The 26,445-nt window shown below is 37.7% G+C and overlaps 1 protein-coding gene across 7 annotated transcripts in view; it reads right to left on the reverse strand.

The window, feature by feature from the left end:
- WDPCP (WD repeat containing planar cell polarity effector) overlaps positions 1-26,445 on the reverse strand; it is a 148,169-nt gene that overhangs the window by 97,148 nt on the left and 24,576 nt on the right. For 5 of the 7 annotated variants that reach the window (XR_011678834.1, XM_071424498.1, XM_071424508.1 and 2 more), the window contains 4 exons: positions 5,546-5,630; positions 3,820-3,864; positions 494-564; positions 184-243 (listed from right to left, as the gene is read on the reverse strand). Coding sequence is in view for 6 of the 7 variants with exons in the window: in XM_071424498.1 (XP_071280599.1) it covers positions 184-243; positions 494-564; positions 3,820-3,864; positions 5,546-5,606 (237 nt within the window). In the remaining variant the exon portion in view is untranslated. Of the gene's footprint in view, positions 1-183; positions 244-493; positions 565-2,990; positions 3,014-3,819; positions 3,865-5,545; positions 5,631-26,445 lie in introns of those variants that run through there. The other 2 variants (XM_071424525.1, XM_071424535.1) reach the window with 2 other exon arrangements.

A 26,445-nucleotide genomic window follows, 5' to 3' on the forward strand; every position in this document is an offset into this window, starting at 1 on the left:
TTTATTTGAAGGACTTTTTTCAGGGTAGAAATTTAAATAAACCAAATTTACTTAACAAGGGCCCACATATTAAAAAAACTCCAGTGATTTTCTGTGTTAACATTTTAACACTACTAGTCCCATCACTGAATTCAGTTCAGCACCACCAACTGAACACTACAAGACCTTTTGATGACACTGTACCTGACAGGTATGTTTGTTCTTCCACTTGCTCAGCACACATGGACTGTTCTGCATTAAGTCCTAAAGGACAAAAGAAAACAGAGAATGGAGTTGGCAGCACACATTGTCACTATCAGTTAACAGACTTCTGATTTTCCAGTTAACAGATGAAAAATGCCACACAAAGATGCAGCTGTTTCAGAAGAGCCCACCAGACAAAAGCACATTTATCATCACTGAGAGACTTGGATCTTTATGAAAATTAAAGCTGTTGAAAGAGGTCTGAAAACCAGATCAGATGTTGCTGTGCTTGAACCTTTCTGAACCATACCTCCACCTCCTTGAGTGCATCTCGCAGTTTGTCTGCTCGCTTGGTTTTCAGGATCCAAGGATAATCTCGAGCTGTCAAATAAAAGTGAGGGAAAAAAAATGAAGATGGTAGAGAAATGTGTATATGTAAGTGACTCTATACATATAAAGTGTGTGTGTGCAAACATTTATATGTGTCATTTTAAAAAAGTTCTATGAGTTGAACTTCCTTCCACAAATTCAAGATTTCTAGGAGTTGCCTTACATGTAAAACTTACCTACAGCTGGAAGGAAATGGCCATGGTTTCTATTGTCAAAGATTCTGTTTTTGGAAGGCTCAATCATAGGAACAGTTGGCATGCTCTATCCACAATGACCATGATTTCCCCATGGCAATTGTGTGCAAAGCTTACCCAGCTGCTAGGCACTTGCAGTGAAAAAGTATCTGCTGTTCAGTATATTAACTCAGTTTCAAGTTTCAAACATCCTAAATAGATTCTATTCTTCTGAACTAACATTTCATTGCCTAATTTCAAAAAGCAGGCGCTAACACGTCTGCAAAATATATATGCATGAATATATGCATATATAGAAATATTAACTACAGGCAAATGTGAATGCCATAACTTATGGAGTCTAGTTATTTATAGGATTTTCTTGCAAATTTAGTCTGAAGAATCTGCCAAGTCAAGCAAATAAAAAGCTGCATGACTGCTGAAGTCCTTTAACAAATTTATTAGTGTTCAGCACACTATTGTGAAAATTCTGGCCTAATACTCAAGCAACCAGGAGGCAAAGCTTCCTCTGGAGTTGCCAATAACTGGCTTGTTTCATGGATGAGAATCAGGCTCTAATAACTTGTGAAATTTCTTCATTTAAAAGTGAGCAGTTTTCTGCTCATAAGTGTACAATAAAACCACTAGAACACATTGTTTATAATCTATTCCTATTTAAAGGAAACCTGATGAAAAGTTTTGAGCTCCAAGCTGTCAGTTTGTATGCCAACTTCCAGACTGAATGACTTAGCAGTTGTGCTTAAACCTCCCTGCAAAAAGCAGCTTACAATAGAAGTGCTATACAGTGAAAAAATGAAGGATTTCATACATCAACAAAAGAGGACACCAGCATACAACTTCTCTTTGTGTTTCATTGGACTGAAGCCAGCGTTGGTGGAACTGTTATGATAATATTAATTAGGCATGTAAGATCACATTTTCAATGGGTGCTTTCATAAATACTGGAATATTTATCCACATATGCAAAATGGGAAATTGCCTGTACAGATACCAAACTATCTGTACAAATCAACAGCTGTGAATGAAGTTTCTCAGTGCTCCTCTTTGCAAAATGTGCTGTGCGGGCTCTGTTTTAGGGGCACCCCTGCATTCCCAGGGACAAGGCGCAGCAGCTTGAGGTCCTGTTGCCCATCACACGTGTAAAAGGCACCACTGGGGCTGTTGGTGTCAAGGGTTATCTAGGCCTGCTCCTCCTTTCACACATGCAGCCTTGTGGGATACCATTACACTGAGCACAAGTGATGCAAACCTGTGAGGCTCCTCCCTGCCTAGAGCCCTCCCTCACCTGCCCACCTTCCCAGAGCTGCACTGACCCCGCCTGACACAGCAACCTCTGCAGCAGGTGTGGATTTGCCACATGGCTGCACCTTCACACCCATCCCCAGCGGGGCTTCAGCCTGCTCCAAACACACCTTGCAGTGATGGGAAGAACTAATCCTTCCAGAACACATTTTGCCTTCATATGCATGCACAATGCCATGGGAACTTTCATTTGGATAAGCTAACAGCATAGACATGGCTTTGTGAAGTTATCCAAAAAATCAATTTGATTTTTCAGAGTTGTCATATAATAATGTTTGAACATTAATGAACGTTCTGAGCAATGCAGGAGTTGTAAAACTTGAGCTAAAGAAAAGTTGTACTAATATAAACATCATTAACAGTCACAAGTACTGCTGTGTGATAGCATGAACTGAAATTGCCTTTAACCAGGTAATGCAGGGACAGTGAAAACAATTCAAAGGTGAAACCATTCTATGAAGGCAGCTGATTATTAATCTGGTATTATTATTAGTTGTTATTATTATTAGTCTATTTGGCTGAAAATATTTTAGTTACAATTTCCAGTTTTAAGCCAGATGGTGTTGCAAGGCCAGAGATGATTGGGAAAATGTTTATTGCTCATCTGCTAAGTAAATTTCATAAGGAAAAATCTGGATTATTTTTGTGATTACTTTTTACAATGGACTGGAAAAGCAATAAATGCTGCAATGCTTAGTGACAGGAAAAAAAAAACAGATTGCATATATACCAGGAAGGAAAAATTACAAATTTTCAATTGTTTTGTGCTGTGTAGTTCTGTGATCATCAGTCTTAGATGACATGTGCAGAAAGTTACATTGGAAGCAGTCTGGGGTTATTTTAATGCTCTTCCAGGGGCATAGCCAATCCAAATTTGCCATTTGATCTTAGTGTAAGAAGAAACTCAGAAAATACCCTCACATTCTGCTAGCTTTTGCTTCTCTTCTAAGTAACTGTACTTCATCTGTGATGCTAAAGGAAAGAGGATGAAAAGATGAATTAATCCTTAACACTGCTGTCAGCAAACATTAATATTAGCGAGAAGACCAGCACAGTTGGATAAAACACAGAAATTTCCAAACCAATCCGGGCAGCCCCGGTGCTTTCAGCCTGTAGGGCAGATATGTTAAACTGGCAGTGAAGGCAAGGCTGACACCGGTGGGCTGGCACGGCCGAGCCCCAGCCCCGCAGGCAGGAGCGCGGTCAGCCGGCTCCGTCGGTCCGTCAGCGCCAGTGGAACAGCGCCGGGACGGGCGGGAAGGGGGGAACCCCAGCCCCAGAGCCCCTTCGGCCCGTGGGGAAACTGGTAGGATGAGCAGGATTAATGAGATCAAGGCAATGGATCGCTCGCCCCGGAACGGCCACTCCGGAGGGCAGGCAGAGATGCCCTCTGCTGGGATCCCGGCGATCACCTGACCATGCCCTGGGCTCCACACCAAACAAAATATCTTAAACCCCGTAAGAATTCAGAGTGTAAAATCCCACAGAGGTTTTTAGCTACATAACGGTTGGGTTTATGTGAATTTTTTTTCCTTTCCCCCCCCGCCCCCTTCTGTGGTTTAAAAAGTTTTTTAATATTCCTACATAAGTTTGGAGAGAGAAACTCTTTCTGTGTTTCCTTATTCCATAGAAATACAGAGGTATATACTAACAAGAAATGTGAAGCTGCATTTTTAAGAGCAAGCAGTTGGTGTCAAACACTGAACATCCTGAAGTTTTGCTCAGTTTCAGTATTTATATATGTATTTACCTGGTTGTTTCTTGTCACAGTACTGGTGGATCCCAATGTCTTCATCTGTACAATTAAATGTAAATGCATTAAATTATTACTAGAAACAGAACACAACTTAGAAAGCAAGGTTCAGCACCTCAATTTTTTCCTGCTAAAGCAATGCTTGGTGTTAAAATACAAGCACAGTATATAGCCTAAATACCATTGGGACTTTCAAGAACCAGCTGAGAAGGCATGAAGAAGGATGACAAGCCCTTCCATTTATTTGAGGCTGTCATTTCCTTTACATACACTTTGATTCCCTTCTAGCTGTACATGTGCAAAAGTATTTTTACCACCTTCCTAATTAGCATATTTTGTGTTCTTTTACAAGGAAAAGTAAGGATCATGGTGAAAAATGTATCTTGGAATAACTTTAAAATGTTTTCTGATGACTGACACAGCTGAGCTAAAAACAACTGGTTGAAGTTTTTTCCTAAGATTCATGAACTCATAAAGCTGTTCTTTCAAAGGATCCAATATTCTTATTCTACAGGTATTATCATCTAGTTGGTTCCTGTGGCACAGAAATCTGGATATTTCAGCTGCATAGGGACTGCAACTGCACTAGTCAGTTCCTGATGAGGCTGACAGGTAAACACTTAGGGGTGCCTTGGCAAGCTCCACTGGGCATGTCTAAGTACAGCATTATGTTGCATTGTTTTAAAATAATTAATTTTTCACTGCATCTGTGTCCTCCTAAAGTCAGACAGGCATATTCCATGGGGAGAAATTCATTACATGGAAAAAAAAAGTAGGAAGGCACTGAAAAGGCAGGCAGGATTTAAACCAGGACATCATCCTCCCTTCTGCCTCAGAATTTTTGAATGAGGCATCTAGGCAATGAATAAATGGAAGCAAAAAAGGTCAAAAGTGAAAAATAGGCATGGTACTCCACAGCAGAGCTTTAATTACAATAAATCACAACTGTGTTTTCACGTAAACCATTGGATTTTTCTATGAAATACAGCTTTTGAGTTTTAGATGTTATTGTTGTCATAGAACAGTTCCCACACAAAGATGGGATGTCAAGGCACACTGAGTCAATATTTGAGTAATAACATTCAGCTGAATATCAATTGATTATTCAAAATAATATTTTGATAAAATTATTGTACAGTACAATTGACATGAAGTGTCATAAATAATCTTTTGATATTGTCCACTTTTAAACCAGTGGGTTTTTTAATAATTATATTTTAGGAATAGCAAGGCAAGACGAATGAAGGTAATGTACACATGGCTGGGATTTAGTCATATGTCTTTTGGAACAATCAATTAATAAGACAAATGTATCCTTGTAAGTATGAAACTTCAAGGAATCATGCAAAATACCCAGAACATGCAGTAATCTTTTATTTTCACATTGAGTACAAATCACAATGCCTCTGCAGTTCACTTGACTGTGGATCATTCACCCAAACTAACCATTAAACTGAAGCTCAGAGTCAAGTAGGCCACAGCTTCCCGAGAAGGGAAATACATCCAATCAAATATAATCTTAATATTTTTTACTTGAAAGGATGCTCCAGTTCCATGACAAGAAAAGCAAAGAAGCTGACCAAATTCAAACTCTGTATTGCTGCTAATTTTCTTTCTCTTAAGTATAAAAAAAAAACTTCATTTGGGTATTCAGAATTTTATATTAGTTTAATACCCATCAACAAGCTTTGATGATTTGCTTTAGTAACAGGTAACAGCTTACCTCTAATATGTAAGTTGGTCTTCAAAGACCACAGAAACATCTCAGTCAGGCAGAAGGACATCTGGTAATATATGGAGCCTTAGCACTAGCAAAAGAAGGAAAGGAACTGCATGAGCCAATTTTTTACCCTTCATCACCACTGAAATGGCAATTATTTTGGAACCTAACTGCTGGAAGAACCTAGCACTGATGATATTTTGTTACATGTAAGCTGTAGATTGAAATTGCAATTAAAATGAATAATGCTTGAGAAAGAATAGGATAAGTAACATAATATACACATACACATCAAACACAGAGAGAAAACAATTCTTTAAATGTACAACTGCTCTCACTAAAGCAAATAACTTTGGGCTTCATGCTTCTAATGTATACATTATCATCTACTCTTCCTGTATGGTTATTACCTTAACATATGCAAAACTGAATCCACTACTTAAATATGTGGTTTAGATATGAGAATTTGACCTTAAGGCCAAATTTTTAAAATTTTGTACATTGGGAAGTGTCAATATATTAAAGAAACAGTTTTGAACACAGTATTTGCAGGCATTAGTTATAGTGTCAAAACAAATTAAGTCTTTCTAAATGAAGACACCCCAAATCACTTAGAATATATCAATTAGAACTGATAAAACAACAGAAGTGAAGCATATAGAATATGTGTTGAAGTATTATGTAAGTTGTTATTAAATGCTTGCAAAGTTTTTTTGAATAATCCCTCTGAATGTTCCCAGTGGAGGACATGTTGTGTTTCAAAGGAGCATTGAGAATTTTCCTAGACACAGTAACCAGCAGACTCTCCTGGGTGATTTCTTGCAGTGCTGTAGTCTTAAATGGGCCACCAGACCAACTACTTTCACTTCTTCTGCTAAACCTGGGCACTCACTGAAAGCTGGACTGAGCAGCGGTGTTCACACAATGCAGCAACCTTTAGAACCACTGCTAGTATGGTACTATATATTTTTTTAAGTAGTATCTTTGGTTCCTATGAATGCCTTTTAGATAATTAATCAATTTAGATAATAATTGCAAAATTTTTATCACATAGAGTATCAGACCTTTATGTCAAGAGTGCTATGATGAAAAATATGTGCAAGGATCTCAGGTAGCACCAAGGAAGCTGGGGGACCTTGAGGTATTATCATTCAAACAAATATTTATGTTTGAAGAACTGCCTAATCCACTGAAATAGCACCAAGTGGAAATAGCATTTTCTTTCCACTGATCCCCAAATGTACAAAAAGTCTTGCTGACTTAGTAAATCCCACAGTTCTGTCAAAAAACCCCACAAAAACAAACCAGCAAAAACAAAAAAAGCTCACAACACACACCACACACCTAGTAAAAGAATATACTTTCATCTTAGGTGAGAATGAGGTTTGGAAAAAAATAGAGGATTAGGAGCATGGTGGTCTGTTGAACATGACAACCATTTTTGGTATAAATATAGATGAGGGCAGCCCCTCCTTTACCGTGTGGACTAAAGTAAAAGGAAATTGCACAATATAATTTTATCCGCTTTCTGATTTTTAACTTACTTACTTACGCTAGCAAGTGAAACAAAACCTGCATTCCACAGGGCCCATAGATCCTAGATTAGAATCTCCCACTAATAGGAAGTCATCATTTTGAGTGAGCTTCTCAAAATCCTGTCATGGCCTGACTAAAACAAAACTCACACACCTTAAAGTGGTAGATGATCTGTTCAGCAGGAGAGAAGGTACATCTGCCCCAAAGCAATGTGTGCTGGGGTGACCCTGGCTGGACACCAGGTGCCCACCAAAGCTGCTCTCTCAGCTCTGCTCAGCAGGACAGGAGAGAGAAAATAGAATTAAAGGTAGGTGAGATAAGGGCAGGGAGAGATCACTGACTGTTTGTCATCATGGGCAAATCAGACTTGACTTGGGGAAATCAGTTTAATTTAACACCAAACAAGATAATGAGAAATAAAATAAAATAAAATCTTCCCCCTACTACCAAAATCTTGTTGCACAAATCCAAAAGAACAAGGTAAGACTAGAAGATTTTGGCATGACAATTTAACATAAACAGTCCAAATTATTCCAAAGCTGTTTTAGGTAGGCTCCATAGACACTTCAAGTTGTGTCCTCCTATTGAATATAAAGCCATCCCATAATGCTATAATGCTGCTGAGTGCACTCCCACCTGACAGGTCAGAAAAGAATTTCAAGTCCTTTTTTTTGTTGCTGGACACACAGAGGGAACTTGCCAAAAAGCAGAAGCAAGTTTTCAAATGGACACTAAGCACTCAGTGTCCAAGATGCATAATTTTAAGAAATTTGTCCTCAAAAATGTGAAAAAAAGAAATTTAGTAAGAAAATGTTAAAAACCCAGACTTCTAAGGAACACCCTCTCACACTGAATAATGAAGAGGAAGCAAAATTCTCCTTGTACCTAAAAGAGATATGTCAATTACCAGAATTTTGAGAGTTTAGATTTTTTCTTCTCCCTTTCCTTAGACCTTGAACACTCACTAACCAGCTAATTATTGGAATTCTTGTTACTGTTGTGCCAGTGAAAATGGACAACTGCCCAAAAATACTGTTCCAATGTAACAAACTCTAATCTGAAATACCTTCTGATTAGTTACATTCTATAGTAAAAATAAAAAAAAGACAGAAAATTTGCTTCTGTAACAAAATATGGCATTTTCAAGTCTGAGTACTTTTTTCAGAGGAGTTATTCTTTCTTGTTTCCTTTGAAGGAATACATGCCAGCTTTCAGAGTTATGCAACTATATCTCACCATTTCCCACATCATTAAACTCCAGCACAATGGGGATGAGGATGATGATGACAAAATGATCTTTTTGTATTTGAAAAATGCCTCTCAGCATGTACAATATTCCTTTTACTCAATGAGTTGGGCCTGCTATTGCAAAGAAGGTAGGTGTGAAAGCATAGAAAAATCCCTCCCCCTTTAAAATTGATTAGAATTTAGAAAAAATGGGTTGAAATAACTCTCCTGTTAAGGTAAAACTGGAATTCAGCTTAACAGCTGGTTCTTTTTCTGGCTCACACAACATTTACTGTCTGCTTTCACAATGCCACCACAAACAACAGGGATATTTTAGTGGTTGCAAAAGCTTACTGACAAATGGAGATGTTTTGCAATGGTCAGCTTGTGCCAGTATCTGCATGAGGATTGTTTTGTTTAAAAAAATCTTCAGTTTGGTAACTATTCATGCAGAAAATAATTGCCCTGCCACTTTATAACATCAACAAATGCTGAAATTGATATGAAGAGTCCTCCCTGACATCTCCAATATAGGTTCTGTCATGACAAATAATTAGAAACTATGCACTGCATGAGTGATCTGGGGCACTGGTGCTGCATTTCCTCTTTCCATAGTCACCTGGGAGAGTGGGGTACTTGTGAAAGGCAGTGCTTAGCTCCCAAGGTGAGTGCATCCCAAAAACACCTCTGAAAACATACTAGAAGCAGCCTAGTGATGCCTCAGGTTTTAGCTTTTCTAGCTTTTCTAGTTTTCAGACTCTGTGTTGCTTTAGTGTGTGGTCTGGGCTTCATCTTAGGGGACAGTAAGCTCTCTTCACAGAGCAGGGAGACAAAACAATTCCTTCTCTAGCTGGGGACCAAGGACAACCGATCCAGATCTCAGGCCCAAGAGCATAACAACAGTGGAATGAAGAGAGAAAAACAAGAAGGATGGGACTTCATGGGCTAAAGCTGTAATTGGGCAATTAGCTCCAATATGCTAATGGACCAAAACTTATAAAAGTGTGAGACCCCGTGACCAGTTGGGCATTTTGTGGCCATTTTGGGTTCATCTTGGGTGTAGCCCTGGCTGGGCTCTTGTGCTGCCCAAGGTGTATCCATTGAGGCCTTCTAATAAATACCTACTTTATTCTTTAGCTCCATCTAGTCTCTGTTCTAGGTCAGCCTTCACAAGGCATCACTAGAGAACAGGAGATGGTGACTACAAGATACCATCTGAACTTGGCAGTTCATGTGCCAGAAGCATGGCTCAGTGTGACAATACTATCCAAAGTGTCCCTAGAAGAGTAAACCCTGTAACTGCCACAATACAGGGCAACCGGTGATGATCATCTGCCTATTCCATTGAAGGTGGGCCCAGGAATGTGCTCCCAGGAAGCTAGCATTCCTAGTGAAAGAGCAGTAAACAAGGGGGACCCCCCCCAAAATATTGACATTGTCTGGGGCACACTCCTTGGAGTGGAAGCAAGACAAAATACAAAGTCAGTCAGGAGCAGGTCCCTCTAAGCCATGGCAAAGTCACAAAACTGCTGCAATGGCATCCGTACATGTACTAGATGAGGTGCGCCCAAATAAAAGAAAACACTGCAGAATCCATTTTCTCTACTTACCTGTCATCAGATTTTCTTTGGCAAATAATACAATACCAGGAATTATTTTATAAAAATTGTCATAAGCTACCCTCCTGTGTTCTCCTACTCCATGGAAACAAACAATCATAGAATATCCTGAGTTGGGAGGGACCCACAAGGAACATTGAAACCCAACTCCTGGCCCTGCATGATTCTCGAACTCTGGCTGGCTGGTGAGCCTGTTCCAGTGACCAATCACCCTCTGCGTGAAAAACCTTGTCCTGATTTCCATCAAAAACCTCCCCTGACACAGCTTCAGGCCATTCTCTCGGGTCCTGTCACCACAGAGAAAAGTACCTGCCCCTCTTCTTCCCCTCATGAGGATGTTGAAGACCCCACTGAGGTTTCACCTCAATCTCCTCCAGGCTGGACAGACCAAGTGACCTCAGCCACTCCTCATATGGCTTCCCCTCCAGACCCTTCACCATCCTTGTGGCCTCCTTTGGACTCCCTCTAATGGCTTCATGTCTTTTTTATATCATGGCACCCAAAGCTGCCCCCAGCACTCGAGGTGAGGCTGCCCCAGTGCAGAGCAGAGCAGAGCAGGACAATCCCCTCCCTTGCTTGGCTGGGGATGCTGTCCCTGATGTCCCCCAGGACACAGGTCACCCTCCTGGCTGCCAGGGCACTGCTGGCTCATGTTCAACTTGCCATGGACCAGGATCCCCAGGTCCCTTTCCATGGCACTGCTCTCCAGCCTCTCATTCCCCAGGCTGTACATCCAGATCTGCACCATTCCAGATGCAGAACCCAGACTGCTTTCATCTTCCATGGGTCTAATTTTTTTCAGAGAAATGGAAAATGTAATAGGTGCAATGAACTTTAATTCACAAAAATACATATTTTTTTCATTTGATTTTGGATTGATTACACAATAGCTCTACTAGCTGTAGAGGCCAGAGCAGATTACCCTCAGTTACTTCTGTCTCCCTTCCTCCACCTTGCAAAGGTTAACATCCAATCTCTGGCACTGCTACAGCTCACTCACAATGGCTAATTTTTAACTTGGACACCTAATGTTCAACAAACAAGGTAAGTTATCAAGTCATCCTACAAAATTCTATTTCTGTGAAATAATATTTGGAGTAGAAATCACTGCCAGTTTTTACTTCCTCTTTGTGACCAATTTGTCCTTCATGAAGGAGAGAAACTCCCTGCAGCACAAATATGATTCAAAAATGTACTATTTGACTCTGGAAGTTAAAGCTCAGACTGAACTACCTACATTAGATCAGTAGCTACTTGATGTATGCTTTATGTTGATACAACAATTTCTTTGTGTAAAACACATAAAATAAAGTTTTAGACATACTATCTTTTGCATTTTTAGCTACATCAACTTAAAATTTAGTGTAATTATTCATTTAAAAATAGACCAGTTAATTTTTTTCTCTATCATGTTCTCACAGATTAAAAATGCAAAATATTCTCCGAATCTTACAAGACAGGCTTCATCCTTTTATAGCTGTATGAAGCCACAACTGTTTGATATATTATAAAACACATACTGAAATGAAGTTAGTAAAATCATGAGAATTTTTAAAACTTCATTTTATAGTCTGGCATTAAATAGAAACAATCCAGATTCTTCCTTCACAGCTATAAGCCTTTACTTTACTTTTTGACCAAGTGTCAGCAGCACAGCAATTACAAGAAAATGCTTAATTTATACACATGTATTGATAGTTTTAATTTGGTTTCTTAAGAAAGATGCTTAAGAAGATACTTATGTCTATGTGTCTGTCTAACCTTTTCAAGTTTTTAATCCATTGATCTAAATTAGCTAGAAGTAATCTGATTTGTTTTCTCACAAAAAAAATTGTCAAAAATATGTAATTCCTGAAAATGCTGACCCAATCTGCCTGTGGACACAAGGAAAGTCTCTGTGCACCAGAACTGAGGAACACATAGGGATAGCTCAGGCTGTGATTGCTTTTCTGTAGATCTATCCTAGCTGGGGAATGGAGCTGTGTGCCCAGCTGGATGATCTAGCAAAGCTCTCATCTCTGACACTGGCCCACGTGCTTAAAGCAGAGCATGAGATGGGCACGTGTCAACAGTCTCTTGCCCCTATGTGGAAATTTACTAACTACAGGAGTCAAATCGGGTTGTAAGGTTCCATGGGCCCATTGGTAAGATCAGCTTGGAATTTTTAGTCACCCCACTTTTAAATTTCACAAATGTTTGGATGTAAGGCACTGTGGAAATAGCACAGAGTGACACAATTTTAGCTAGGTTAGAAGTTCAACATGTGCAAAGGTGGCATTCTGATCTACCCTCCCTTCTTTGGATTTCAGGGACAGTAATTCTGTCACCTATGCAGGAAATAAGCTATTGGGACTGCATTCTTAAATGTTTCATGCATTTAATAGCACAAGCTTGAGTTTATTTTCTGGTAAGTAGAGGTTGCAGTCTCCATCTTTCACATTGCAGTGGCAAAGCCTGAGATGTGTGTACCATCACTGCAACTCTGCAGTGCCTTGCAAACTGCACCTGGGTTGGAATTTCATTTCCAGTGAGACCGTGGTTAAGCACAACAGTGAATGCTGGTCTCTCACTCCTGATCAGATCAAAACCACCATGGCTATACAAAGCAAAAGCCTGACCTGATCAACAAATACAAATCTGAATCAAATGGGCTATTAATCCATTCTGTAATGGCAAGCTGGCTTTGGTAGTCCCCACTCTTATATTGTGTTGGCTCCCTGATACCTCTGCTCCCACTGCACCTTCCCCTGCACAAGCAGGCTTGGGCTCCTCTTCCTCTTCCTCCCTTTCTCTTAGATGCTTGTTGAGGTCCAACCCCTCACCTGCAGTTATTTCTTTCTGAGCCTAGGCCAGTCCCTTCTCACAATTACTGCTCCTGGCACAGAAACCCCCTGTCCAAGATGCTGGCTATCTTCAGCAGCACAGTGGGCTTCATTCTCATATTCATTTACTTCTCCTTTAAATCCCTTTTCCACTGAGAAAATAACTGTAGATTTTGTAGTATAAATGAAAGTCAGATCCCTGTCACTAAGACCAACCACTGATTTCAAGAAGTAGAACAACAGGCATGCTTCTGTAAATCTATTCAGTGCGTAATAATTAATATTAAGAATATTTTCAACAAATACAAATAGAAAGCTGATCAATTATCATACATCTGAATCTCGAGGCAAATATTTACTGGTGCTACTTTTTTTCTCTTCAGACTCTAATGATTCAGAATATTTTTGCCAAACACATGAATGAAGAAAATTCTTTTGATTATTCTAACTTCCTCAATCTAAATAGGAAAACTGTTTTGCAGATGGGTGAACAACACACAGGAGCACTCTGTATCAAAATACACACTGAAACTTCTATTGTAAGAAAGGCCTAAATATGGCTTGCAGAATAATCATGGAAAGGAAATACATTATCTGATAACTCAAGAATTCTGGCATGAAAATTATACATTGCAAATTTATTCCCATATGCTCTAAAGTTGTATCAAGTTCCATTCAGTTATTTTATGTGAAGTTCGTTTTATTGTTTTGGAAATCTGAAAACAATCCTCTTTTTTGCAATATCAGTTCTATTTACTGAATTTTCATACTTTAATATTTTTGCATATTTAACTCTGAAATATACATATAGCTCCTTAAGAACATTATTTGACACAAAGTAAGAACACTGAAAATCTGTAAATGCTCTAAAAACTGTTCTGTAAAACAGAACAAACATTTTATCTCCAGCTGATATCAATTATTTCTTGCACAATTAATTGGGCAAAAAGGCACATGGGCCATTATACAGAATGGGAATTGTTGGCTTAGACAGCTGTCCAGTCTGTCCTCTGAGCTCTGAACCAAAAACTCTGTCTACCAGATAGAGGGTGCTGAAGTTCAAGGACATGTGCAAAAATACTACAGAAAATCTATATGGGGTAACTTGTTGCCACCAAATTGATTGCTCATGTGTCAAAACCAAGGCCTGGTTTTTGCTGAGTTATCACTCGAGTAGAAGATGACAGGATCAGGAACTGAATTCTGCCACACTGCTGTGGCTTCTGCCTTCAGAAACACACTTCCAATCCACATTATTGGTCCTCTCTTTCGAAAGACAGCTATTGATTAAGTGAACAGATAATAAGATTAACAACGGTGAAGCAGAATTAATTTGAGGGAGGTAATGCCATTTGTCAAGAAGACACTTAAGTTTATGTATCAGCCACACCTCTGACAACCTTAATGAAGCTAAGAACCGTTCTCCAATTCATACTGCAGGCAAGTATTACAATCTGTAACAACTCTCAGACAGAGTGGGTGTGAAAAGTTAAGAAGGTCACAGAAAATAGATATAATTGACCTGGGTTTTTACTTCACAGAGTGAAAAGTTCATATACACATTTTGATAAAGACCCTGAAGGCCTTTATATAAACCAGATAGTAGATAAGTGATCCAAACTACAGATATCCAGTGCTGACACAACATAAGGCAATTACAGAAGTACTAAATGTCAAGCTGCTTTACGACATTCTTTTAGATAGTGATTGCTGTTGTAAATAACCCAATTTTTCAATACTAAAGGTCAGTAGGTCATAAAATTTTGTAGCAGTGTTTTCTTATCACCAGCCAAAGGAGAAGAAAACAAAATCTCTCTTTTTTTAAGCTAAGCAAAAAGAAGGTGGAAGGGCCTACAAATAATCCAAGCACATGAAAAGTCCTTGCTCCACTGCTCTATCATTATTGCAATTCCTGTTTGCAAGGAAGTTTATACTGGCAGGTCTTTAAACTTAGAACACTAGTTCTCATTGAAAATGAAGGATGTAAACATGTAGGTCTACAGCAGTGCTGCAGACAGCAGATGTAAACTGTTTCTTTCCATCTGTGCCTCTATGCATTGGCATCCTAGTTCATCAGCTGCCTTGCAGCATGGGTTGCTATGAAATAAACAGTGATCAGAACAACAATGAAGTCCAAAGCAATGGGTTAAACCACAGTTCAGTCTGAATTTTAAATACATTTGCACGTAAGCAAATAAGAGTTCTATATTTTTATGCAGTATTTCAGATTTAGCTATTGCACAACTAACTAGATCTGTACAGATGTCAGGTAAAGAGCAGCACTCAAAAATACAGCACAAACAACTATTTTGTTTTCCGTTTATGAGCTGTACCAACTAATTTCTAGCCAAACTGTACAGCTCTGGCCTTTAACATTTTATATTCTGCATGTTCACTGAGTATGTGCTTCAAGAATTTTCTAAAGAATATTGTTAAACACATTGATTTTATTTATAAATCTTGCAAATTTGCAAGCTGCCTTTAAAAAATAGAAATGTATTTCTGAGTATATTGTATGAGTTGAATAAATTTACTAGAACAAACAGATTATTTTTAGATCGATAACATCTTTAGATGTTGCTTTTTGCATTCATTTTTAGAATGTTTTCACATTTAAATAATTTCCAGTAGCTATTTTATGCTGACCTATTTTGTTTAGATGCAGGCAATAAATTAGGCAAGCAATAAATTAAGCTTTAATAATATTTGAAAATCACCTTTGAATAGCCTTTTTCAAGGCTCATTGAGATTCTTGTTTGTGAGCATTTATTTTTAAATGTTTTTTTTTCTGCTATACTTGAATTCTAGTTAATCCAGTGAGACTCGTATCTTGGTTTCTTCAATGTAATGTTTAAAAAAACCTACAATGCCTATGTGTCAGACTTCCTTTTAAGGAAGATTTGATTGCAAACACAAACAAAAAGCTTTTCTTCTTTTGTACTCCTTTATGATCTTCAAAGAAGTTTCTATGAAAAGGACTGTATTTTTTCAGTTTTAAGCCATACTCACCTTTGCAGTTAGGAAAAAAAATGAAAATTTCATGTTACAATAATTAATTCCTGATTGTAATGTTACAGTATAGTTTATGTTGTGTTCTAATTACGCAGATATGCAAAAGGGAAAATAACTTTGAAGAAAAAATGCATTTGTTTAAACATTTTCATAATTACAATGAAACTGTTGAGCAGTGGGTTGTATATAAACTAAAATATACACAGATTTTAATACTGAGCTATAAACTCTTCTACCACTCTTGAGAAAACCATGGCAGTAAAATAATCAGTCTGCAAGTACAGCTAGTTTCAGAAAACTACCTCATTAAAAATGCAAACAAGATAGGCCCAAATTGGTCAAAAAGCTCAGATCAGCTTCATTCTACCTCTTATGGGAGCCGAGTAACACCAGCTGTCAGTCAGATTCCTGCAGTTGCCTTGGCTCACTACTTTAAACAGTTTTGGTCTCAAAGCTGTCCTACAACATAATGGTGATAGATTTACTAACTTCCAGCACCATTCCTATATATTTGAGTATCTATAGTAAAGAGGAATCAAGTTTTAATATCTTCAAAGATATCACACAGATAACGGATAGCATCCAACACTTTCAAGGAAAACTTTCCTCTTGCTAATAATACCATCACCATGGGATAAATAGTGTTAGGTGTCACTTTATGATTAACTTCATCTGCCTGAAATAGAACATTACAGTAGCTTTATTTGATATACTAGATATTGATACTGTTGGAGAAGCAATTTCAATCACCAGCCCCAGTTTCATGTATGCAAGAGCTCTAAATTCTGACTGGTATGAACCAATAGTTCATCTTAGCTTCTGTAAAATTATGTAGTAGTGGAAGTCATAGGTATTATGTATTAAATGAAAATTAAAATGTAAAATGGATTTTTAGGCAGCTCTTAATACTTCAGAAACAACCAGCTAGAGTGCAGCATCTTCCCAACACAGTCAAATTATGGAGAGAAAGGTGAATTGGTTCCCCCTGTATTTTCAGATAATACTGGTGATATGTTCTCTGGTTTCAGGCTTATTGTCTTACTAATTCAGCTGTATACTGAGGGTGTGTTTTAGTGGACAGACTTGAAGGAGACGAAATACACAGAAATAAAAAATGCGCCTCCTAACTATCTTTAGTCACCAGTTAGAGTATCTGGTATATTTGTTCATCTATCCCTTCTTTTCATTACAATGCTTATTTGCTCTACTCCTATCATCAACTAATGGATTTATGGTACTTATTGGAAAAAACATATGAAGCAGCTCTTGTTAATTCAAGAAATATTTACTGAAGGAACCAATCCTGCTAAAATTATAAAGCATAATACCAGAAGGTGTAATTAGCTTACAAAAGTATAAGATTATGTAAACTCCATTTTCAATTATCAGTCATTGTTACCTGGTTCTAATTGTAAAATACCAGTTGTGAACTCAACCAGTGATTTACAACAGCTACTCAAATATGCTACCAGCAGAAAAATCCATGTAGCTCATTTTCAGAGTTTCTAATTTAAAATTGCATCCTGTTATCATTGAGCTCAGAAGAAAAACTACTACTGGGTCAACTGGTCCGAGCTCCTCGTGAGAGGAGTGTGCACACCAATATTTTGTTCCAAGGTACAATCCTATTCTGATTTGCACAAGGATAGTGCCAAATACATCAGATTGGGGCTGAAGTTTGCTGGGCAAACATTACAAACTGTTGCATTACAAATTTCCTTAGTATCTTCTTATATTGTTTTCATAAGTCTCATCTAAAAATGTTTTTGAAAATCTATCAACAACTACCTTTAAAATGACACAATGTAACCTTCAATGCCCAAAACCTTCAAAGCACTCACATGCTTCCATTTACCTATGTGTTTATTCAGAAGATCCAAATTTTGTATAGAAAGAACAGGATATCCAATATCCAGTAATTCACATTGTCCAATAATTCAGTCGATGCTAAAGAAAGATGTTTTACTTTTGCCTAGGTTTCACTCTCAAGTTGAAAAAAAATTTTTGTGAGTCAGAATTAGACAGTACAGGCACTAAAGCAAAAATGTACACCTTTTAACAGATAAAAGGAACATTAATTGAGTATCACATAATCTCTTGGAAGAATTAGAATTAAATTAGTTACACAACAATGTATGTCAGCTTCACAATGCACACCCACTGACGCTGAAATTCACATTACTTAAATATATATGCAAATACTAAATTCCCAAGTTGTTAGTGAATGTGACGTCAGGAAGATTTACCCATTTTAATTCCATGTGTTCTTGCAATGTAAACATTGCCTTTTGAGAAGAAAGGTCCTCACAATCTTAGAAAAGATATTGTGCTCTACATGTAAAACTGGAGACAGCAGTACCTGCAGCCCTTTGTGTAAATATGCTACTATGAGCATATCAGCATATACTGGTGCAATAAAGATGTGGACACTTGTGACTGAAGGGACATTTGGCTATCCTTTTTAAGGCTTAGGAGGCTATATGGCTCCTAAAGAAGCGCCTGAAGAAGGCTTTGATCCCTTTCCTTTCCAAGCTCTCTGCCAGTTCCTCCAGCTGTGTGCCAACATTTTAGTCGAGATGGTCTTTGGAAGTTTGGGCAGCTTTCAAATGCTGTTCGATATCAGAAATCCTTACCTTGAATCAGAAAATTAGTGCAAAGATGTATCAACTTCTCCAGGAAGAGTATTTTCAGAATCACCATCTCCACAGGCTGGCTTTAACAAAGACTTGCAGGTGGCAGATTGCTGAGTGCTCGTGACCATTCCTGGGTACAGAACTGAGATGTAATGCTTTGTGCTATGTTCCACTTTTGAATTTTAATGGCTTTTATTCAATCAGTCTTAGGAACGGATTCCATAACAGCAGAATTTTCTTTTAAAAATCTTTTTATTTCCATTCTCCTTCACTAACCTTGCACCAATGTCCTGGGTCAGAAGTGCAGGCTTTAAATTTGTATTCCTAGGACAAACGGCTATAAATCCTGTTCCCTACTCTGCTGCCTGCACGTTCTTACAGCAGAGACACAGCATTTTTAAGTTTGCTAGTGAATGAGGAATCATGATGATGATTCTAGAGAAAAAAAACCCCAGCTGTATTGCACTGAGAGTTTTATTTTTAAATCTTTACTAGCAATGGCAGAAACTTGCAAACTGCATCTATTTTACTATTCTTGCTGCAAATATATGCAGTGGAGTTATAATGAACGAATGTATTCCTAAACAAGGCAGTAATAATGTGGCAAGTGCTATAATGTACAGATGCTCATCTCCGTCATTCATTAGGTAAGAGACAGCCCATTTTTCACTTGCATGGGGTCCATGTATATTTTCTTTCATTTTACAGTAACAATTATGAAATGTAATAATTTTGCTGTTTTGAATCATTCCACCTTCTCTCAATCACCTTTAGTTATCAGCATCTTAATCCTCTGAATTCCAAGAATAGTAGTCCAGGAAGGAATGCAAATTAAAAAAGAAAATGGATAATTCTAGAAAACATAAAATGATTCCTTGTTAATCTACAAATACTTAAAGTTAAGTAAATTTGGTTTCAAGGAAAGAGAGCTCCTTGGTGCAGAAGCACCCTCTAATGGCTGGCTCCTGACTGCTCTGAATCACAACTGGAAGAGCAATTTAATAGCTCCCCTAAAAAGCAAGGGAAACTGCTAAGATACAAAAAAAAACCAAAACCAAAAAACCAAACCAAACCAAAACAAAAATATATAAAGGGAAATGTGAAAATATGTATGCACATGCACATGTTCACGTTTCACTTACAATCCCTGTTGCATATCCTTAACACAGAAAAAGAGCATCATGAATCTGACAAACTTTTTTTCATTGAAGCCTGTATTTCCTTTTAAAACAATATTCTCCATTTAGCATATAAAATAGCGTTTTATGTTCTCCCAGGTTCTAACCATTCTTCAAAATTTAAAGACAAACAGAAACTGAATTTCTCCTTTTATCTCAATTAACTTTTACAAAAGAAAGAATTAACTGGCTTTAAGAAAAATGCTATACTAAGTCTAAATCTTAAAATAATTTATGCTAGAAGGAACGTGGAAGTCAGTGGATCCAATCCCCTGCACAAGTTGGCCAGCTCTGAAGTTGCATCCCAATAGAAAAATACTATGTAAGAAAATAAAAAATCCTTTTGGGTGCTAAAGGTGTACTAGAAATTTAAACAATTTCTGCTGTCTAAAAATATGCTTTAACAGGTATTTTCCCCTTCTAGTCTATGGTTTTGCAGGGGTTTTGTTCAATGAAAATATCAAAAATTTACTCATATAACTGCATTATTTTACCTGCACACTAGAATATGTACTCTAGCATACAGCCCTTTATTATTAACTGTTAAATATAATACCTCAGTGCTCATACAAAGCCATTGGCAGATAGAGCAGTTAATAACATGAGAGTAATGAGACCAACCAACCAACTTGCTTCTCAACATCACTTTTCAAATCTCTTTGGGCTAAATTTTCAGTGTGGGGAATTAGCCATAGAAATCCCATTAACATTAATGAATGTTCCATGGTTAACTCCCCATGCTCTGTGCTGAATATTTACCCCTATATCTCTAAAATAAATATGTACAGATGCCAAAATTCTTTTTATAGAGCCTGAAGAAATTAAGGACTCTATTCTCAAATAATTGACTTATACACATGTATCTTTTCCCCCCATGGATCATCTTCCGCATATCAGGATGGGTGTAATGTCTGCATTATTCTCATTGAACAGATTATCCAAACTGTATGTTTACTGCATAAAGGCTGAGTTTAGTTAATTGCATATTTTACAGAAATAATATATAGATTGCGTTGGATTTTCTTATCATTAAACAAACAGTGATTGAACAGTATTCACTGTCATTGAGAGCAGCATGTATTTATACTTATATTTCTGAAGATATAAGAATTAAGGGAAGTCAATAGTCTGAAAGAATTGGAAATTACTCTATACACCTACCAAAAAGCCAAAATACAACTGAGTCAACAGAAGTCTCTGCAAGCAGTGACTGAGGCACTGTGTAAAGATGGGGAACAATGTTTGTTACCTTGACTATGAAAATAATGAAGGTGGGAAGGGCTTCTAGGACCAAAATCAGCAAGGGTAGGGGACATATTGCTATCATTTTTTCTATTCCCATTTGGAAGCATATACTCTTTCTATTTTTAAAATATTAATTTAGAAGCTTACCTTCCCAGTTAAGCTCATAATTTCAAGTTCCACTACAGCTTTCAAAAAAGTGCCAAAACAACTGCTTCAAATCATATTCACTTGCTAAAATTTGGAATAAATCTTCAGTAACACTCTTTACGTACATAAAAGATTTACTTTGTCTTCCTTTGAATACTCTTCTTGGAGATCAGACTGGAATACATCAGGTTTAATACCCAATTTTAAGCATCTGTCCTGAAAACAGTGACAGTGTGTTGGTGTTACCACTATAATCTCAAAGAGGAGAATCTACTTCCTCCCTGAATACAGAACCAACAAATCATTTACATGGAACCTGTACAAATTGTTTTGTGTGAAAATAATATACCAGCTAAATGAAGAAAGAGGAAACCCCCTGAAATTATCCGGTGAAACCATATTTGAGAAAACTCATTCAGAAAAAAGTATAATTCTTCTGGTTATACCTGGAGCTGAAGATGGCACATTTAGATAAAAATTCTTTTAGCTTATGAGCAGACTCTTGAAACCATTTCTAGATCAAAGATTAAATGTATCGTCCTCCTAAGAATATCAAACTATGTGACCATAAACCAATCCTCTTTCAATAGCAACACATTTAGACAGATTCCTCCTTTCCATTGAAAGGTCTTTCATACAAGTCTTTCATAGCCAAGATAAAAAAGGGAATTTTCCTGGTAGCATTCTTCACAAAAATGCTTTCAGTTAGAACTGAGAAATCTGGAATGAGGTAAGGTCAGACTGGTGCGGGTGGGAGAAGAATAAGTCATGTAAACAGGTTTTATATTGCATTTATTACAAACTCCCCTTATTTTCAGTTGCTTCTTTGGAAATTAGCACAACCATGACTGGATTAATTCTCTGTGGGTTTCTCTCTGTACTGTTATTGAGCAGTCATGGGAAAACTCAGCCAAATGAGTATGGCTCTAGTGAAGCCATACATCTATGAGGAAGGGCAATCACCAGAACACAGGGTTTGTCTAAAAAAAGACATTCAAATAGATAGGGCACTTAAGCTGACCTCCCTGAAGTGATGTCCTCATACTTTAATTGAGCTAAATTTTTGGTGTTTTATGTCACTGTAAATGAAAAGGAATAATTTTATAGGGTATGTTTGTTGGTTTTCTGATTTACAGACATGTTCCTACCTACCCTTCAGGCAGCCTATCACTCACTGCACTAGTTCACATCTGAGCAGGTCTTGCATCCATACCTGTGCACACTACAAGACTAAGCAGACCTGCTGAAACCTCTCTTTAAAGACAACCAGGAATGCATCCTTCCAATACTATGAGAAACACAGAAACTACAGGAGGCACATCTTTTTCATACCCTCAGCTCATGAGAAAACAAAAGGCACAGACTTTGGCATGCATACTGCTACGTCCAGCGTTTCTTTCCCAGTGGTGCACAGTCGGTGCTCCCTTTCCATCACTGCATCCCCACAGAGGGGTGCCATCCTGGTAAAGAGCAGCAGTGTTATCTCAATTTTTTTGTCCAGTGGTTTTTGGAACACAAGTCTTTAGCATCTCCTGCTCAAGACATACTGCAGTGTCAAGACACCTTGCACAGGTTTATCCATAGTGACTAAATTGCTGACATCTCTTCTCTGATCTGATCCCATGGGCAGCATCAGCTGGAGGCCTTAAGTATATTTCTGCTCATGGCATCCTATAAAATACTTTTTCCCATCAAGATTTTTTGCATAGGGTAATGGGAGAAGGGGAGAGAGGATAGATATTTTTGCTTACCCAACATCATTTAAATGTGTTGAGCACTCTATCTATAAAACATCCCCACTGCTGTTGCATTTCACAGGAGCCTCCTCCCTAAAAGCATCAGAAATTTCCACAACAGTCCCAAGAGCTGTTTCCCAACATTCAACTAGTTTGCAACTAAGGGAGCCTTCAGATGGAAATGGCAAAATGCCTGTTGGCACTGGCAGGAGCTCCCCTGTCTACCCAACTCACTGGACTGAGTTCAGAGATGGTCAGGGGCCTATGTTACACTGAATTTTTGCTTCCACCACTGCTCATCCCAGCTGTGCATCATTACACTGCTTCTTCATGTACCAGCTGCAACCAGCTGATCTATCCCTAAAGCAGCGCTCCACCAAACAAAGCAGCTTCTGATAAATATCCTGGGGAAGGAGCTATTCTCTTCATCTACTTGCTCCCACTTCTTCAGTAGCTGTATAGCCATAACTTCAAAAGTTTTATGAAATCACAGACCCAAAAACATCTCTCTACAAGACTAAACGTGCAATCTAATTTCCATTAATGATTATCATGATCTATGACATATGCTCTGCACTGCCTTACAGCAGTTCAAAATGGAATGGCAAAATTAATGGACAGGGGAAGATGAACCATAAATTTTCTAGCTTCATTCCCAATATCAAAATTTCTGCAACTATTACAGGCATTGACATATGAAAACAGGCATTGACATATGAAGAATTGTGCAAACATGCTAAAAAAAGCAACTGATCCACAGCATGGTACTGGGTAACACAACATTGCACGATAGGCCCTACCTCCAGGATAACCCGTGGTTAAATTACAAAAGCAGGGAACACAAAATACATCGCTCCAGTATGCTGAAGTTATAGAGAGGCATTTCACTTTGACAGAGGCAAGTTGCTCCACATGGAGCAAACAAACTATTCCGGTTCCCCCAAGTGCTCTTCATATCTGACAACACCTTTCTCTATAGATCCTTCAGGATCAGGAAGAGCCTGGATACCGCAATTCCTGCATCAATATATGTCTGAGGACTTTTAAAGGTAGTTCATTACTGTGAAGTCTCACAGCTGTCCTGGCCTTTGTCCTTTCCAAGGATTTCTTCATGAGATATGTGATATTGAGAACTACTTTCCTCATCTGTCAGCCTTCATTCAGGATTGCAAAACACACACCAAAAAAATATTCCATTGCTCGATCACGCTAACACAAGTCATATTAATTAAGAATATGTTTGTGTAATTACATGGGAGAGGTGCTTTGCACAGCAGTTAAAGTGCATGCAACATCTATAATAAGCAACCCTGTGTGTAAGACATTATTACAGTACAGGATTCTTGGTCTGAAAGAAAGAAGTAATTTGAAAATTGATGCCAAGTCTTTGGTGTTTTCTAGGTCACACAAATTGTTATTAGGACCTGATATATTTAAGAAACAAAGCACATTAAATAATATTTTATCTGACTCAATAGGAACAATCATTCTATGGCATTTGCTGAATAAAGTCAAACACATTTCTTCCAACAAGTTCATTAAAATGTATTATTTACATATAGCAGCTAGATCTGAATGGCTATTGCAAAACTTTGATTTTCTTTAGACCACTTTACCTAAAAGAATTAAACATTGATGCAATCAATGTTTAAAGTTATAATGATTACTTTGGTTAGACCTAACTCTTCTCACAGATGCAATAAGCAGAGTTGCACACATTTTGTGATAAATATTCGCAGGCTCAAAAACTGTTAGCAGGACAGCCCAAATGTCCTTAGGGAAGCCAGCTCCCCAGTAACTGCCCAAACCAGGGAGCAATATATAGGAATAATGTGCACATGCTCAGCAAATCCATTTTTATGTTTTCTTTTTAATTTTAATATCAAAGTATTCCAAAGCTCAATTATGCTTCATTAGTGAAACTGTGACTATCCCACTTAATTATTTTAATATCTCAGGATTAGACAAGGAATGCAGAATTTTAGTAAAGCAGACAATGAAGGAAACACACTGACTGTTCCAAGAAAAAAAGCTGTATTTCATGTTTTGAGCCAATCAACGATGAGCCACAGATATTGTATTACAGATGATTGCTTTAATCCTAAGGCATTTTAGGGTGTATTTGAAGTAACACAAGGGAAGCTTGTTTTGATATATTCACAATATAAAGCTGCTAGGAGATGGTTCCTAGATTCACACTGTGAGTTAAGTTCTCTCTCCCCCTTTGAAACCAAAAAAGGAATACTTGCAAGCAGACTTAAAGTCAAAATAAAACATCAATTTATCACACAGCTCTTTCCTGAGAGATCCCTTTTCCTTCTGCGTATCACAAAACCAGAACTGCAGGCACACTCGCCTTCATCCTGTGCTACAAATCTTTCATTTAAAACTGCTAACTTCTCTGCACACATTTCTCTCAAGTTTTTAAAGACCATTTTCACCTTCACTGCCTTCAGAAACTCCACAGAAGCACAACTTTACACAATGGCACCACCTTGTGTTTCAAACACCAATTTCCAATGCTTGCGCTGACCTCAACTTCATGCTTTTCCCTCATAGTGGATGAAAAATAAACTTATTTCAATACAATTATATCAAATATGGTAATTAAAAATTTAATATATTATTTTGTCATATACAAACATATTATATAATATAACTATTTCTTTCAAATGAGACTTATCCCATTTTCTGCCAGTTTAAATTTGTGTCATTCATACCCAAAATTACCTACAATAAAACCTCTGTGAGCACATTTTTAATTTAGTCCCTGGTTGTTTTTCATGTAAAAGAAATGCTTAGATCCTGATGGATGAGCTATTTTGGGGTCAATTAAATTGTCCCTAAAGCAGGATTTACCTGCTTGGTTAAATGGAAATCACATATATGTATCTTAAACCATTATCCAAGAAATGGATAATTCAAAAATGTAAGTCTGAAAAAAAAAAGTTTACTTAAAAGATTAAAGGCATACATTATAGTATTAGTAAAACGTGTCATCCAGAGCCCAACCTTTTATTGTTATGGGCAGGGTGGCAGCCTTGCCATTTAGAAGTGGCATACCACCTTACTAATCTTACAACTCTACTTAAAGTTGTGAATAACTTTGCAAATCTTCATCTGTGTGAGCTGAAACACGAGTAAGTCCTCACCAAGCTGACTTTTCTTTTTTGGAAGTGGAAAGTGAGGTAATTTTGTACCAAAAAATGGTTCGGTTGCTTACATTTTACAGCGTTAATCTTTATCTTTGAAACTCACTCACTACTACACCTGGTGCTAGATCTTAAAAAAAAATAATCTGTGACCTTTTCTTGGGGAAAACAACCATGTTCTTCACAATTGCTCAGTAAAAGTAATCAGTTTTAGTAAATAACGTCCACAAAAGTTCCATTTCTACTTAAGGTGCTCCAGTGTCCCTCTTCTCAATGCTGATTTGGCAGTACCTAATTCTTTGAGCCCCCTCTTAAAGGCATTGTGCACCATGCTCTTCAGGCTCCTCATTTCCAATAAAAGCATTCTATTATTCCAAGACCTAGTCCAATGTACACTAGATTCTGGGATTCAGAATAATCAGCTTTTCACAATCTAAACTGTTAATGGTTCTCCTATATCTCATATGCTCCTCCTTAAAAACCTAACCCTTGCTTCAGGTGCAGTCCTTCTCCCTATTCTACTCTCCCACCTGCTATTTTCTTCTTCATCTTAATGTAATTCATTGGTGGTAAAAAAAACTAACCAACCACCACCA

This window comes from Agelaius tricolor, unplaced genomic scaffold (assembly GCF_023055355.1).
Source record: "Agelaius tricolor isolate 1412-34295 unplaced genomic scaffold, bAgeTri1.0.p SCAF_1, whole genome shotgun sequence".
Lineage (NCBI taxonomy): Eukaryota > Metazoa > Chordata > Aves > Passeriformes > Icteridae > Agelaius > Agelaius tricolor.